The sequence below is a fragment of the Leucoraja erinacea genome, chromosome 3 (genome assembly GCF_028641065.1).
Source record: "Leucoraja erinacea ecotype New England chromosome 3, Leri_hhj_1, whole genome shotgun sequence".
NCBI classification, from domain to species: domain Eukaryota; kingdom Metazoa; phylum Chordata; class Chondrichthyes; order Rajiformes; family Rajidae; genus Leucoraja; species Leucoraja erinaceus.
This window is the reverse complement of record NC_073379.1, coordinates 47,788,813-47,805,862: the sequence shown is the minus strand read 5'-3', so window position 1 is coordinate 47,805,862 and position 17,050 is coordinate 47,788,813. Positions and strand designations below refer to the sequence as shown.

At 42.0% G+C, this 17,050-nt stretch overlaps 1 protein-coding gene across 22 annotated transcripts in view; it reads right to left on the bottom strand.

The window, feature by feature from the left end:
* The window catches only part of LOC129695551 (receptor-type tyrosine-protein phosphatase delta-like), a 570,848-nt gene that overhangs the window by 102,908 nt on the left and 450,890 nt on the right, over positions 1 to 17,050 (bottom strand). For all 22 annotated transcript variants that reach the window (XM_055632599.1, XM_055632618.1, XM_055632598.1 and 19 more), the window contains 2 exons: positions 9,828 to 9,918; positions 1,468 to 1,680 (listed from right to left, as the gene is read on the bottom strand). In XM_055632599.1, the coding sequence (XP_055488574.1) occupies positions 1,468 to 1,680; positions 9,828 to 9,918 (304 nt within the window). The remainder of the gene's footprint in view (positions 1 to 1,467; positions 1,681 to 9,827; positions 9,919 to 17,050) is intronic.

Here is a 17,050-nt window from a genome sequence, read left to right as displayed (position 1 = left end):
TGAATGAAATTGGAGAATGTTTCCTGTAAATTGTTCAATGCCTCTGAGAGTAGAGGAATGCCTCATTGTACGGTGTTCTAAGGTACATCAGCAATGAGTTAAAGTCAGGTTTTTTCCCCTTATTGGGGCCAAGTTTCTGTATCATTGTTGCCTAAAATTTTCCTGATGTGCTGAACAAGAGATGAGGAAATGTTACCCATGAATGAAAGCCACTTGGCCTTTGGTTTAAAGGTTCATTATTTTTCATTTTGAAGCCATCGGTCTGAAATCATCAACAGCTGTAGAGTTAAGTTGACTGAAATTGCACCATGGAGTGCGCGTTGATTTAAGATGGCGTAATTTGAATAATATACAAACTTATTTTCCTTGTTAAGCAGTAATATAAAAAAGGTAGGAAGGGATACGACTACATTTTCCCTCCTTACTTTAATGGAAGACAAGGCTACAAATAATGCTAACATTGTTCATTTCCATTTCCCTCAATGGTATTTACAATGAGTGCACATTTTTGTTTTTTTTTAAGTGCTCAGGGTGAATGAACAAATTTGGAGGCTAGCCTCAGTTTGTGGGTATTAGAGAACATCATTTAGAAAGATGACCTATTGGGAACCAATGTTATTAAAGACACAGTGCATGAAATAATATTGATCCTCAAATATTGTTAATTCACATTTGCGAGTGGAATAAGAATAATCATGAATATTGTTACGATACTTCAGAATTTTTAAACCCTCATGAGAATCGTGTCAACCCAATGTTTGGTAATTTAAGGATTTAACAACAGATAATCTCGTTTTTCTATTGAACTCAATAAAAGTAAAATTTATGCGGATGTGATACACCGATATAGATGCACCGAGAACTGCATTCTTACAATGCACTGTGTGCCAACCATTAGTCTCACACTAACTGACCTCTATTTTGCAGAAGGATTAGCTTGGTAATGCAACGCAGGTTAGAGCAAAATATTGGCAGAGAAAGACAAAAGGTGAGCAAAATGCACTATCCAAAAATATCATAATCAAATCATATTCTTTGATGTTTATTGTACGAACGAACTGCAAAACAAAGTTAAGCTAATCAATATAATTGGGATAATTTCCCTATACTAAGGAAGATGACTGAACTTTATTGCCTTCCCTCACAGTGGGAAACATTGATTCCACTGTGTGGGATGTTCATGTTAAATTCTATTGTGTATTGTGTTATTTTTATTCATATGGCTGTATGGTAACTCAAATCTCACTGTACCAATTGGTGCATGTGACAATAAATGTAACTTGAACTTGAATCCTTTCACTGTAAATCTGTCAATGTCTTGTCCATTATAACTACCTTATTCATGGACACATCATGCATAATCATGCCCCTTAAGATTGGGCCTTCAAAAATTCAACCACAGTTCATCTTATAGACTTCAGTTAGGTATTGTGGGCACTTAATGGCAATAAATTAAGCAACACTTACAGATTCTGGACTGTCAAGCACAGCTAAAATAAAGAAAACATATTCTTGACCACTTTGAAGGCGTTTGTTTTCAAATCCATTGTAAAAGAGCCGGTCACCAAGGGTAAATTCATTGGGAAGGACCTCAAAATGGGCTGCAATATATGGCTTAAGGACATCTGCATGCCTTCTTAGGCGAATACTTCTTCGTTTCCTGGTAACTTGTTTCAGTAACTGGAAGAGACAAATTGAGTCCGTTAATTAATTATTTCAATGCGGATACCTGCTGTTCACAATACATGATTTGCCACAGCAAAGACAATGAGCAGATGGCTTCTGCTTTTTCCAATGAGGACCATTATTTTCTTATAATACCACCAAAATAACAAGTCTAACTTCTTTCACAATGTAAACTGGACATTCAGGCCACAGGATAGCTTGTAAATGCAGTTTTGGGGCTTGTCCAAAGAGTTATCAACTTGCAAAGTCATTATCAAGCAGACTGCACATGATGGTGATAAATGTTTTGGTATATGACCTATAAAATGCAGAAAAAGGCTGCGTTAAATGGTTGCTCAGTTTGCTATGAGATAATAGGAGCAGGAGTAGGCATCTCTTCCCCTTAAGCCTGCCCCGGCATGCAATATGATCTATGCTGGCCTCCATTTCTCTTATGGATCAGAAGTCCATAACCCTCAATTCCTTGATCTTTTAAATATTCATCCATCACTGGGAAGTACTGATAAGCCCTTCAGAGAAATCTGTACATAAAGTGCAGCAGATGTGCTGCACCGGGTTACCTTAGTGACAATTTGAAAGTTTATTCCAGGTGCTTTATTAATTAAAACAACTTTCAGTTCAATAGCACCTGTAATATGGGAAGTCATTTCACATGATTGAGTCTCTCTCCTCAGTTTTAAAATAAATTGCAGCAGTCTACAGTTTGATGAGGAAAGCTACAAACTCATAAACGTATGGCCTGAATGTTCAATAAATTGCTGTATCTTTATTGTTATGTTACTCATAGTCCAGTAATCTCCATTAATTTAGAAAATATGAAACCCTTCAGTGGCAGCCTCCATTTACACTTCGACTCCGTTATTCTACTTTTTTGTTCATAAAAATAAATATTTTGTTGCTTAGTAACAGAAAGTGCCATCAGTAATCATAAACGACTGTGTTGCTTCTGACAGATACGTCGATGTAGTTCAATATCGTCCTTTAATTTTGCTGGACTCATAACTGATAGGAAGAAAATCTTGGATTTTGTAAGAGGCACATTTGACAAGAGTTTGGGCTCCCTATTTCCTTCATCATTGTTACTGTTTTGCCTATCTTTTATTCATTTGTTCTATATCTCTCTATATCTCTCATTTAGGTTTCCCTGACTCTCAGTCTGAAGAAGGGTCTCAACCCAAAAAGTCACCCATTCCTTTGTTCCAGAAATGCTGCAGAGTTTCTCCAGCTTTTTGTGTGTATATAGAAAAAATAACTAGTACAGTTAAGGGCGAAAGATTCATACATAATCTGGGCAGAAGAAGAGCAAGCTCTAGTCATTGGTCATTGGACCTTTCAGTTTGGCGTGGCCATGCGCACACAGCAAGACTGGAGGTGTATTGTTTTCATGGAGGTTGAGATCACGGCACAGGCCTGGAAAGGAAAATAAGTGGATGGATTTACAGTGCAGGCTAAACAGAGAGAGACGATAGAAGGACAATGGAATGGAAACTGGAAAAGAAGGAGGAGAATAAGAATGCAAAACTGCAAGAAAACAAAGGCAGAAGACAGGGTGCGAAAGGCCAACCAAAGGAAAGAATTTTGCCATTGAGTTCAAGATATTTAATGGTGTGCCAACTACATTGCATTATTATAATTGTAATTATAAGACTTATTAAATGTTCATGTCAACGTTTATGCACACTATGCACTGCAATCAATGTGTTCAAAGTTATGGCGATAATTATATTAATGCAGCAAGGATAAAGATTCCAGAGCAAATGTATATGAGACCTCTATTCAGAGCTTGTTTACCCAAATCACTAGTGCCTGAAATAAACACAACAGAGATGTTAAGCACAGCTTGTCATGAAGAATTTTGTAGTCAGGAAGATTAAGACAATGAGTAACTGGCTTTTGGCTAAACAAAACTGTGTTTATATATTTCCATTTACAATAAAAACTAATTTTATAATTTGTTACATAAATAGATGCCATACTATACTTCAATATATGTACAAAGAATATAATTTGCATATTTGTATTAACTTTTACAGAGGAAGAATGGTATTTATGAGAGTGGAAGTATTGTTAAGAAATGAGCGTATAACATAGTATGACATTGATGCACTGTTGTACCACACACTGCTGTTCCATTTGAGAATGGTTTCCTTCAATAAAGGATGTTCTGTTGTTAGCTATGTTGAATCTAAGTAACATCCAGGACTTACAGTAACACCAAAGAAATGCTCAGACAAAAATTCCCCAAGATACTTAATGGCATCTTTCAAGTGAGACTGTGTGCTTCACACTTTCTATCACACACCACTTGAAATAATGGAAGCTTCATGACCCATTTGAGTTTGATCTACTGGCAAAGAACAGAGCAAATTGTTGCAACTGATGCCTTGGGAAGAGATAATAGGGAGGAGTGCAACCTGCTGGTGCACAGAAAGGATCACAGCATGGTACAATCCATCAAGTTGAGTCAAAATAAAAGTGATAATCATATACTGTAACCCAAACTGATGTACGTCGACAGCAGGAAACGTCTTCCATTCCACTCCCAGTGAGATATGAGTCACAGTCAGATGCTCCTCTTCCTCTAACCTCTTTGTAACTTGAGCAATACATGTGGATCCAAGAATAGAGTGAATCAAGCACAGGAGTGACAATCTGGCCTCTGGAGTGTTTTGTGGATGGTATGTGTGTTTGCCCTGAAGTTATCACATTTAGCGCTGAATGGTAAATGCAATTTCCCTGATAATCTGCACCAGCTAAAGTGCCAGTCATGCATCAAAATACAAATTAACTGAAAAGTATAACGAGAAAGATTTTAATCATTTCGCATGGTAGAATCTGTTCTCACTGGAGAAAAGCAAATTGTGAGGAGTTGTGATCTAAGTCCTTAAAATGAAGAAAAGCTTAGATGATGTAGATATTAGCATGTTATATAATTTACATTGATTACTGACCTGAAAGACAAAATTAACAAGCTTCAAGCAGGAAGAGATTAAAATGCCTAACTCCCAGGGCTCAGAGGAGTACTGTAATATATTAGAGTATCATGAAACAAGAGATATATTAAAACAGATTATTTTTTTGCACAAATGTATATCACAAATCCCAGATTCAGTTAATTTGATTTCAGGAATTCACAATGCATTGGTAAACATACATCATGAAGAAACTCAAAGATCTAATTGTTTACCATGACATTGACCAAGTGCTCTCAAAGAACTGAAGGAGATTAAATTGGAGTGAATATCCAATGATAAGGCAGAAGCACTCGTAAACTAGCAGAGGCAAAAAAAACACAGAATTTTGTCCTGCTATAACATAAAGTTGAGTAGGAGGCAAAAATTATGGATCCATCAACTGAATATTTGGTGGTGGCCCATCAGTAATGATGATGGCGGGTTGTGCAGTCTCAATTCTGGTGAGCTATGACATGGCTCACAAGTCCAATATGTGAACCGCATACTCGAGGGCAGTGGAGGCAACTGAATATTTACAGCAGACCAAACGATCACATTCCACATAGGATGCTGTCAAGATACTTTTGTATAGTGGAGAGGCCTGAAGAAGTAATAGTCCCTGCCATATAAATCTACTGGAACAGTAGAAGGAAAAATCTGAAGTACCAATTGATGTTAGTTCAGATGGTCAAATCTACATTGATTTTCGGGTAGCTTCGACAAAGTTCCTCTTTCAAGAAGGTTAAGGGTGATGAAGCCACGAACAAACTCACTGCTACAATGGAAATTGCTTGATATTGTAAAATGAAAGGTGAAGTAACAAAGTATCTCCACCTGGGTAAGAGTGCATAGCAGGGTTTAACCCAAACCAGCTTCAAGTGACACTGCTGTTCCACCAAATTCAAATAAAACGTGGAGAAGAATACTGCAATATGATGGTGATGTTACCCTGCTGAGTGCCAGCAAGGCAAATATACATGAGCCAAACAGAGCTTTCAAAAGGATCTGCATCTATTAAGCAAATTGGCTTTACTGCAGAATGGCAGATAGACTGCTATGTACAGTACATCACTGTGCAGCAGGGAGTACACCAGCATGAAAATGTAACTGGATGGAGAAGATGAAGAAGAGGGAACTGTTTAAATCAGGTTATTTATCATTACTAGACATTGAATCAGTATGAAGAAAACAAATATTACACAGCAGCTAAAGAACATCTGATAATAAAACAATATGCCAGTCTAACTTTGCACAAGTCATTGATTTGGGCACAATATTGCTGCTTACGCTGTTCTGCTGGGGAAGGGTGCAAGTTATAACGTGAGGCTTGCAGAATGAAACTTATTTGCACTTTACTGAAAAGAAAAATGAGATGACCCATGATCTATATCTGTGAGATGATCTTTTAAATGGTCCACTGGGAGCAGGGACAGAACAAGGACAGATGTTGATGGTTAACAATCCACAGTGTGACGAGAGATCAAAGGAATTACTTGTCCCTTCAGTAATGAATATGTAGTAGTCTTCCAACAAAAGCAGGCGGTTTATATTTTGATTAATTCTTTCAACGGGATTGGATAACTTTATGGTTGAAGGACGTATAAACTATGCTAATTAACTGCCCCACTCAAATAGAGAATCTTAAGTGTTCAAGAAGGAACTGCAGACGCTGGACGATCGAAGGTACACAAAATTGCTGGAGAAACTCAGCGGGTGCAGCAGCATTTATGGAGCGAAGAAAATAGGTGACGTTTCGGGCCGAAACCCTTCTTCAGACTGATGGGGGGTGGGAGGGGAGAAGGAAGGAAAAAGGGGAGGAGGAGAAGCCCGAGGGCGGGGGGATGGGAGGAGACAGCTCGAGGGTTAAGGAAGGGGATGAGACAGCAAGGGCTAGCAAAATTGGGAGAATTCAACATCCATGCCATCAGGATGCAAGCTGCCCAGGCGGAATATGAGGTGCTGTTCCTCCAATTTCCGGTGTTGCTCACTCTGGCAATGGAGGAGACCCAGGGCAGAGACGTCGGATTGGGAATGGGAGGGGGAGTTGAAGTGCTGAGCCACCGGGAGTTCAGGTAGGTTATTGCGGACTGAGCAGAGGTATTCGGCGAAACGATCACCCAACCGCTGCTTAGTCTCCCCGATGTAAATGAGCTGACATCTAGAGCAGCGGATGCAGTAGATGAGGTTGGAGGAGATACAGGTGAACCTTTGTCGCACCTGGAATGACTGCTTGGGTCCTTGAATGGAGTCGAGGGGGGAGGTGAAGGGACAGGTGTTGCATTTCTTGCGGTTGCAACGGAAAGTGCCCGGGGAGCGTGTGGTATGTGAGGAGATGGGAAGATGTGGCGAGTGGTGGGGTCACGTTGGAGGTGGCGGAAATGGCAGAGGATTATGTGTTGTATTTGCCGGCTGGTGGGGTGAAAGGTGAGGACCAGGGGGACTCTGCCCTTGTTGCGAGTGCGGGGATGGGGAGAGAGAGCAGTGTTGCGGGGTATGGATGAGACCCTGGTGCGAGCCTCATCTATGGTGGCGGCGGGGAATCCCCGTTCCCTGAAGAATTAGGACATTTCCGATGCCCTGGTATGGAATACATCCTGGGAACAAATGCGGCGTAGGAGGAGGAATTGGTAGGGGATGGAGTCTTTACAGGGGGCAGGGTGGGAAGACGTGTAGTCCAGATAGCCATGCGAGTCCGTTGGTTTGTAGTGTATGTCGGTCAGAAGTCTGTCTCCTGCGATGGAGATGGTGAGGTCAAGGAATGGTAGGGAAGTGTCGGAAATGGTCCAGGTGTATTGGAGTGCCGGATGGAAGTTGGTGGTGAAGTGGATGAAGTCAGTCAGTTGTGTGTAGGTGCAGGAGATGGCCCCAAAGCAGTCGTCCACATCTTCCCATCTCCCCCCATGTCTGCCTTCCGCAAAGACCGCTCCCTCCGCAACTCCCTTGTCAATTCTTCCCTTCCCTCCCGCACCACCCCCTCCCCGGGCACTTTCCGTTGCAACCGCAAGAAATGCAACACCTGTCCCTTCACCTCCCCCCTCGACTCCATTTAAGGTCCCAAGCAGTCGTTCCAGGTGCGACAAAGGTTCACCTGTATCTCCTCCAACCTCATCTACTGCATCCGCTGCTCTAGATGTCAGCTGATTTACATCGGGGAGACTAAGCAGCGGTTGGGCGATCGTTTCGGCGAACACCTCCGCTCAGTCCGCAATAACCTACCTGAACTCCCGGTGGCTCAGCACTTCAACTCCCCCTCCCATTCCCAATCCGACCTCTCTGTCCTGGGTCTCCTCCATTGCCAGAGTGAGCAACACCGGAAATTGGAGGAACAGCACCTCATATTCCGCCTGGGCAGCTTGCATCCTGATGGCATGAATGTTGAATTCTCCCAATTTTGCTAGCCTTTGCTGTCTCCTCCCCTTCCTTAACCCTCGAGCTGTCTCCTCCCATCCCCCTGCCCTCGGGCTCCTCCTCCTCCCCTTTTTCCTTCCTTCTCCCCTCCCACCCCCCATCAGTCTGAAGAAGGGTTTCGGCCCGAAGCGTCGCCTATTTTCTTCGCTCCATAGATGCTGCTGCACCCGCTGAGTTTCTCCAGCAATTTTGTGTACCAGTGAATCTTAAGTGTTCCATTCAAGCTAGTGACAACTCATTGATTTGAAATTGTTACCATCAGTGTGAGCATCATGCAAATTAGGAAACATGCACCAGTCATTGCGTTGTTGCAGTGATGCTTGCGAGTGCTGCAGAACAAGGTAAGGGAGGCTTGTATGCATGTTCAAGAGAGTCGAGAATGTTTTATTGGCACATGTCCCGAAACAGAACAATTAAATTCTTACTTGCAGCAGCACAACAGATATGTAAACATAGTACTCAGTGGAGTACTCTAGAAAGGGCTGTTAAAGGGGAGTGCATGGCAGCCTTACGTGAGATTCAGCTGTTGAGGCACAATGTCACCCTGGATCAGTGTTCGTGACCAGGGTGCAGGCCATTGCCATTTGAGAGCCAAAGGATGACTCCAACCTCCAGACACAGCAAGTCACGAACCATCCGTCAAGCTGTGCACTAAGCCATTTTAAGAAGCAACCCCAACTTGTGCTGTGAGCACTAGCTCTGTGAGTGTTTGCACTGTCCATCATTCAAGGTCATATCCATGTCGTAACTGGAAGAAAATTGTGGACTTTGTGACCATGTGATGTTCACAATTTTTTTTGAAACTCGTTTTCCCCAGAAATGTCATCACCTGATGCAAGTAAGTGTTTCAGGCTGCGGTTTGTCAGGATGGATGAATTATCTGATCATTTTGATTGAATGTGTTTAAAGAGCAAATAGCTAACTCTCCCTTTGGGAATCATTTGGCTAGGCTATAATCTCTGTTGGAGTGACTGACTACAATTATCCAACAGATAGAAAGCCTGATTGCAGAATTCAAAAATTGTGATTTCTTAGTTTTTGTTGTCTACGAACTACATTCTATTACCTTTATAAGAAGATATATGTAAGAGCATATACAATGGTTAAATACACAGGTTGGGTCTTCTGATAACATGGTAAATGTTACCCGTGGAATGAGGGATCTTTGCAAATCCCCCAAGCCTTTCCACTCGTCACTTTAATTTCATGTCTCATATATTTTGTGTTTTGTGCTTTGTGTATTTTGTGTTTTTATGACTGTTGGCAGATCAATTTCCCTCCTGGGATAAATAAAGTTCTATCCGTATCTATCCGTATTGTAAACAGGTTAAAGGTGCAAAATGAAGAATGTAATGTTAATGGTTAATATTTAGGAGTTCTCTTTCACAAAACAAGGACAACGTTTTAACTCGCATTGCTCAGAAGGGATGCATTAAGCCAGACATTTGTGGATCAAATCATGAGCCATCTGCTGCAGATTCTAAAAGATTTTCTGTCCTACCTTCTCAAGTTTATTATGTTGCAAAGGATATTGTAATTATATGCGATTCGTATAATATTCTGTTGATTCATAGTATTGTGCAGGAATAACTGGACAATGGTTTACAAGGAGGTACTTGCCTAATGCCAAGTATCCAATTCAGGAAATAACACATTATGTACAACCTCTACTGTATGAGCACATTTTGCCTCATATAAACACACAATCAACTGAATTACTTCCTTTCTCATTCCTTTCCTGTTCTGAGCCATTTAACTGTGCAGCAGCTAAATACGTACCTCCTCCAAATCCATTTCATCGGGACTTTCCCAGGGTTTGATAAACTTTCCATGGGATTTCTTCAAAGGCACAACAATAATATAATAGCCTCTGTTGAGAAAGAAAGAAGAAAGAAGGCAATTGATTACCAAGTTGAGATATGTGTTTCAGTCAATTAAATAGATGCAGTGGTAGAGTTATTTTCTCACAGCTCTAAAGACCCAGGTTCGATCCTGACCACGGGTGCTGTCTGTACGGAGTCTGTACTTCTCCCTGTGACCACATACAGTAGGTTTTCTCTGGGTGCTCCAGTTTACTCCCACATTCCAAAGACATGCAGGTTTGTAGGTTAATTGGCTTTTGTAAATTGTAAAATGTCTAGGCATTTGCTAGACATACATCTTTCTTCTACGTTGGGCATTGCCATATCATTCAACGTTATTATTAGAGGCCATCAGTTCTGAGAATTCAACCATGGGGCTAAATGTTTCTGAGACAGCAGCATACAGTAAACATCCTCATCCCCTCGATTGCCACAGAGCCTGATTTTGTTATCATCAGCAAGCACTGGTAGCTTCTCCTTGTGAAAAAAAACTTCCTGAAACCACTAGAGGAATTGCCTGTCCATCTAAAGGGAATTCTGTGTTAAGGAACTTCACAAAGCAGCAAAAACAAGTCTAGCCACAAAATCAGTCAAATAACTTGACAGTCATTGAAGTCGCCAAACTGCAAACCACATGAATCTAAAATGAAGCACCTCATGCTTAAAGTTGCCGCATTTCTGTAAACATTTGTCAATCAAGCAAACAATCTTTGCCAGACACAAAGTGCTGGAGTAACTCAGCGGGTCTGGCAGCATCTCTGGACAAAATGGATAGATGACGATGTAGGTTGGGACTCTTCTTTAGACAGATTGTGGGGGGGGGGGGGGCAGAAAAACAGGGAACAATCTTTGTTTCAAGAGAATGACCTTTGACAATGCTTAAGAAAGAACTGCAGATGCCTAAAGAATCGAAGGTAGACTAAAATGCTGGAGAAACTCAGCAGGTGAGGCAGCATCTATGGAGAGAAGGAAAAGGCAATGTCTTGACCCAAAACGTCACCTATTCCTTCTCTCCATAGATGCTGCCTCACACGCTGACTTTTGACTTAATATCCCTTGTTGGTAGGATTCACGGTAAATAATTCTTACTTTTCGCAAAAAACATCTACATCTTGAGGTTAGGTTACATGTTTGTGAGATAAGACAACAGCACAACTCCATGTTACTGAATCAATAATCATTATTTGCCAATATGTCACAAATGAGGTCACATGTTAACACTCTGGACTTCCCACAAACCTTTCAGTTCTCACTGTTGCCTTTATTTGTAAGGAACATTTTTTTAAACCTACAGATGATTGTTATCCCGTAATGTTAAATTAGGCTGCGATGCACTGTACTTTTGTGAGTTATTGGTTCACTAAATTATTTTCTTTACAACCACGATGCATGCCCAGTGTTTCCATGAAACAGGAAAGTATACTGAACTTCCATGTCATGAGCTAAAACATTCATGGGCGCAAACACTGACAGAAAGGGAAAGGCAAGTTCACAGCGCTTGCGATTATTACCTCGTAAAAAGAGAGATGCATTGGTTTGTGGCGAAGGAAAGAAATGCTGTGAGATCTAATTCTCACAACGTGCAGAACATTTTGTGCTGCTGTGTTGTTAATTGCGGCAAAACTGAAAAAACAAAACAAACGGCAACTACTTCACAGTCCTCCACATTGAAAGGAAGCGTGCTCATGCAAGCGCTGGATCTATGCCATTCACACAAATTATCTCACTGCAGCCATTTGGGATTGTCACAAGGGCATTGCTAATTGCAGTATTCAATCTTGGTGGCCCTGTAAAGGAACGATGAATCAGTAAAAGTCTCAGTCCTGGAGTCAGTAAATTGCTCTGTCAGATTCTTTTTTAGCATTTAAAATATTCTATTGAAAATCGTGTTTTGCTTTTTATTGTCATATATCCACTTCTGTTGGTTGTCTCGTGCAACTGCTCGGATTTAGTAGGAGAATGGCATGATTCACCCAGCAATCACGATGTCCCTGTGAAAACATCTCAAAGACCAGAGGGCATAGCTTCAAAGGTGAGAAGGGCAAAGTTTGCCGGAGTTGCATGGGGCAAGTTTTTAAAAATTAAAACACAGAGAGTGATGAGTGCCTGGAACGCACTGCCAGGGATGGTGGTGGAGGTAAATACGATAGTGACGTTAAGAGGCTTGTAGATATGCACATGGATATGCAGGGAATGGAGAGATATGGATCATGCGAGATGAGATTAGATTACCTTGGCATCATTTTCAGCACAGACATTGTGGGACGATGGGCCTGTTCCTGTGTTGTACTCTTCAATAATGCTCATATGCATTGTGACTACACCCCCTCCCTAAAAGGATGCTGCTCTGATTATTATCATTGGCTGACCATCCACAAGAGGCCAATACCTAGCATCATTGCTAACAGCTGGCCAGGTCTAAGTCCATATGAACCAAGGGTCCCGACCTGAAATGCCATCAGTCTATTTCCCTCCACAGTTGCTGCCTGACCCACTGAATTCCTCCAGCACTTAGATTTTTTTCTCCAGATTCTAACATCTGCATCTCCACAGACCTGTTCCATTCTAACTGTTCCATTTCTTTCTTCCAGACTATCATTTCTCTGTTTTACCGAGCACCTGCACTCACTCCAACATGGCCACTTGGAGCTCCCATTGCTGGCCATTCCAATCCCTTTCCCCATTCATACTCTGAATTCTCTGTCCTTGGCTTCCTCCACTGCAGAGTGAGGACAAATACGGAGTAGAGGAACAGGTCCCCATATTCCACCTTGTTAGTCTACGGCCCAACGGCATGAATTGTAATGCTTCTACACGTTCAAAACTGCATGGGCAAGAGGTTGCGGCACGGTGGCGCAGCAGTAGAGTTGCTGCCTTACAAGCACCAGACACCCGGATTCCATCCTGAATTTGTACATTCTCCCCGTGATCGCGTGGGTTTTCTTCGGGAGCTCCGGTTTCCCCCCACAGCCCAAAGACATGCAGGTTTGTAGGTTGGTAAAATAGTCAATTGTCCCTCGTGTGTGTAGGATAGTGTTAGTGTGTGGGAATCACTGGTCAGCAGAGACTCGGTGGGCCGAAGGGCCTGTTACCGTGCTGTATCTCTAAAATGAACTAAATTAAAGCGAAGCAGTACATATAGCATACAGCTATATTTAAGAGGGAGTTAGATATGATCCTTGTTGCTAAAGGGATCAGGGGGTATGGAGAGAAGGTAGGTACAGGATACTGAGTTGGATGATCAGCCATGATCATATTGAATGGCGGTGCAGGCTCGAAGGGCCGAATGGCCTACTCCTGCACCTATTTTCTACGTTTCTATGTTTCTATTTCCCCAGGCAGTACATCACTATCCATGTCAGGACTCTGTTTCTATGTTCTCCCTATAACCATTGATACTTTAGAAATTAAGAAATATAGAAATGAAAAAAAAATGTTCAGGTGGGACCAGTATGTGAACCATTTTGGTCAGCATGGGCAAGTTGGGCTAAAGGGCCCGTTTCTAAGGTGTATGGCTCTATGATGCTTTGATATATATCTTGGTTCAATCCTATTAAAACTTCGATCCTATTCCAGGATTTCTGTTCCTGCATTCTCTAAAATAGATGCTAGCACTTTCCCTACCACTGGCCATAAACTGACTGGTCTGTGGCACTGTTTCCTTTCTTCCTGTTTTAGTGAATCATGGGATGACATTTCCCACCCTCTAATCAGCAGGAATTGCTCCCAAGTCTGAAAAAAATTGGAAGATAACCACCCACGTATGCCCTATTGCCAATTTCAGGTTACCTCCCAGATCCTCCCACACAAACCATTCATCCGCATACCATCTTGCTTCCTCTCACCCAGATTCTTGCCCATCCACTCCATCTGACCATTGTCAACCGCTTCATCAATTAATTGTCCTATCCCTTCATTGGTCCCCCCCCCACCCCCATCTCCCTTATTTGGTCCCATACTCCATCTTTCTCTCCATCAAATACAGTCCCTCGTTAATTCCACCAATCATTACCCAGCCTCTTTCACTCTCTCGAATGAATGAATGAATAGTTTTATTGGCCAAGTATTCACATACAAGGAATACAAGGAATTTGCTTTGGTGCTATGCCCGCAATTAGGAATGGCACATAAACCATTAAACATTAACTATAAAATATTTTTGATTAAACATGTGAATTAAATAAAATGCCAAAGCAAAAGGAGGCTACAGATTTTTGGTTATTGAGTAGAGCTACTACTCGTGGAAAAAGGCTATTTTTTTATGTCTAGCTGTGGCAGCTTTGACAGTCCGGAGTCGCCTTCCAAAGGGAAGTGATTCAAAGAGTTTGTGGCCAGGGTGAGAGGGGTCAGAGATGATCTTGCCCGCTTGCTTCCTGGCCCTTGCAGTGTACAGTTCATCAATGAGGGAAGGTTGCAGCCAATAACCTTCTCTGCTGATCGGACGATTCGCTGCAGCCTCCGGGTGTCGTGCTTGGTGGCTGAGCCAAACCAGACCATGATGGAGAAGGTGAGGACAGATTCTACGATGGCCGTGTAAAATTGGACCATCATTGCCTGTGGCAGATTGTGCTTCCTCAGCTGCCATAGGAAGTACATCCTCTGTTGTGCCTTTTTGACTGTGGAGTCGATGGTGGTCCCCCATTTAAAGTCCTTGGAGATGATGGTTCCCAGGAACTTAAAAGACTCCACAGATGTGACTGTGGTGTTGTTGATGGTGAGTGGGGTGAGGGGAGGGGGATCTCTCCTAAATACAATCAATTCCACTGTCTTAAGAACATTGAGCTGCAGGTTGTTGCGATGGCACCAGGAAGCCAGCAGTATCACTTCCTGTCTGTCGGTAGATCCCTCCCCATCCTGGATCAGTCCAATCAGGGTTGCGTCATCCGCAAACTTGAGAAGTTTGTCTCCACCACTCTATCCTCCATTTGACCATCCACTAACCCCCCCCTCACTTGGGTCTACCTATCATGTTCCAGCTCTTGCTCCACTCATCTTTACCTCTCTATGCTGGTTATCTCCCCTTCACTCTTTTCGTCTAAATGAAGGGTATCAACTCAGAATTTTGACTGTCCATTTCCCTACACAGATGCTGCCTGACCTGCTGAGTTCCTCCAGCACTTTGGCTTTTTGCTGTAATTCCTCCTATACCTGATTAGAGGTAACCTTCCTTTGTTTTCCCTAACCTCTATCCTTACACACATTTACAGAACCATTCACAATCAGTTTTTTATGTTCTTTGCAAGCTTAGAAGGGTGTTGACCCTAAACATCATTGCTTTTCTCCAGAGATGATGCCTGACCCGCTGAGTTACTCCAGATGCTGCCTGACCCGCTGCCTACTCCAGCCTTTGTATATGTCTTCAGTTTAAACCAGCATCTGCAGTTCCTCTTTACACAACTACGTTCATATTCCATTTCCACACCACCCACCCCCCACTTTATTAATCAATCATTTTGTCCTCCTTTGCTGATATTTAAACCACTCCCAATCCAAGATCTGCTGCTTTTTTGGGTCAATTTGATAGGCCTCCTCTTTGAATCTAATACTGTCTCCAATTTGCTTTGTAAGCTACAGTTGAGCCCTATTTTCTGATTTATTTTTATGCAAGACAGGAATGAATAATTGTCATACTTTATGTGCAAATACTTTAAATAATATCCACTGCCTATCCACCATCAGTAAATTTCCCAATCCATCAGAGCTAATTCACATCTCACACTCTTGCACTTTCCTTTGTTCAGGTTCAGGACCTTGGTTTCTGATTCTGCTGCTTCACTCTCCATCTTAATGAACAATTACAGCTAAATGGTCATTCTTTCCGAAAGGATCACGTACAAGATTGGTCATGATTCTCTTTTATCACAGGAATAGCCCCCTCTCCAGTTGGTTCTTCAACATATTGGTCCGATAAAGGCATCACGTTTGCACTGCAGAAACTCCTCCTCCACTGTATTGTTGCCAATTTGGTGTGACCAATCTATATGTAGATTAGAGTCACTCATGAATTACAATTGCACTCTTCTTGCATGTCACTAATTTCTTGTTTAAATTCTATCTCCAACATCACTGGTGTTCTGGGCCTATCTTTAAATTCATCAATGTTTTCTGCCCCACAGTATTTTTGAGCTCCATCCACACCAAATTCATGTTGTGATTTTCCAAATCATTGTCCATTCACACCATCACATTATTTCCTACTTAGTTAGCAATGTCGCCCCATTCCCTTTCCTCCTTGAACACTGAATTCCTCAGGATGTCCAATTCTCCCCCTTGGTCACCTTGCAGACCATGGGGTCATACAACACGGAAACAGGCCATTCGGCCTACAGGCATACATCCACCATGGACACCCATCTTTATTAATCCCATCTCTCAGCACTTGGCCTGTAGTCTTCTCTACCTGGACAATTCAAGAGCTCATTTAGACACTTTAGATGCTGTCAGTGACTGCATCCACCGTGCCCTCTAGCAGTGCATTCACGGTAGTCATCATTCTCTAGATGAAAATGTTTCTCCTCAGACACCCTCTAAATCTCTTACCGTTTACTCTAAATCCATATCCTCTAGTTTTTTTCTACCTCTGATAGCTCAGGCAACACCTTGCTGAATCTACACTCCCTCCAGAGTTATCTTTACAACCTGTTCTGAACTGCATGCAGTACTCCAGCTGGCATCTGCCCATTGTTTCATAAAGTTCAAGCATAACCTCTCAAACCTCCTGTCTCTATCATAGCAACAAATTGATAACCATTCATGTCTATTTGCATTGTTAATTCATCTGTCTTGTTGTGAATGCTCTGCACATTGAGAGTTATCTTTTTAGTATTATTAACCGGCTGAGCTTTTTTTTGTACAATGGCCTTGTTTGACTCTCGCCCTCATTTCCTCATCTTTCCACTTTTGCTTGTTCCTTTTCTGCCTTTCATTTTATGCTGTATTTCTTCTCACACTTTCTACTTGATCACATTCCTCTCTTACTGAAAGTCCAGACTGAACCCTTCCAGACGGCTTCAATAAACACCTCCGACCACTATTCCTGGGAACACTGGTCCATTATTCTACAATTCTTTAAATGAACAGCATTACAAAGACATGTGGTGAATGCAATTTAGGGCTGAAGTAGTGAAAGTGGTTGATTAA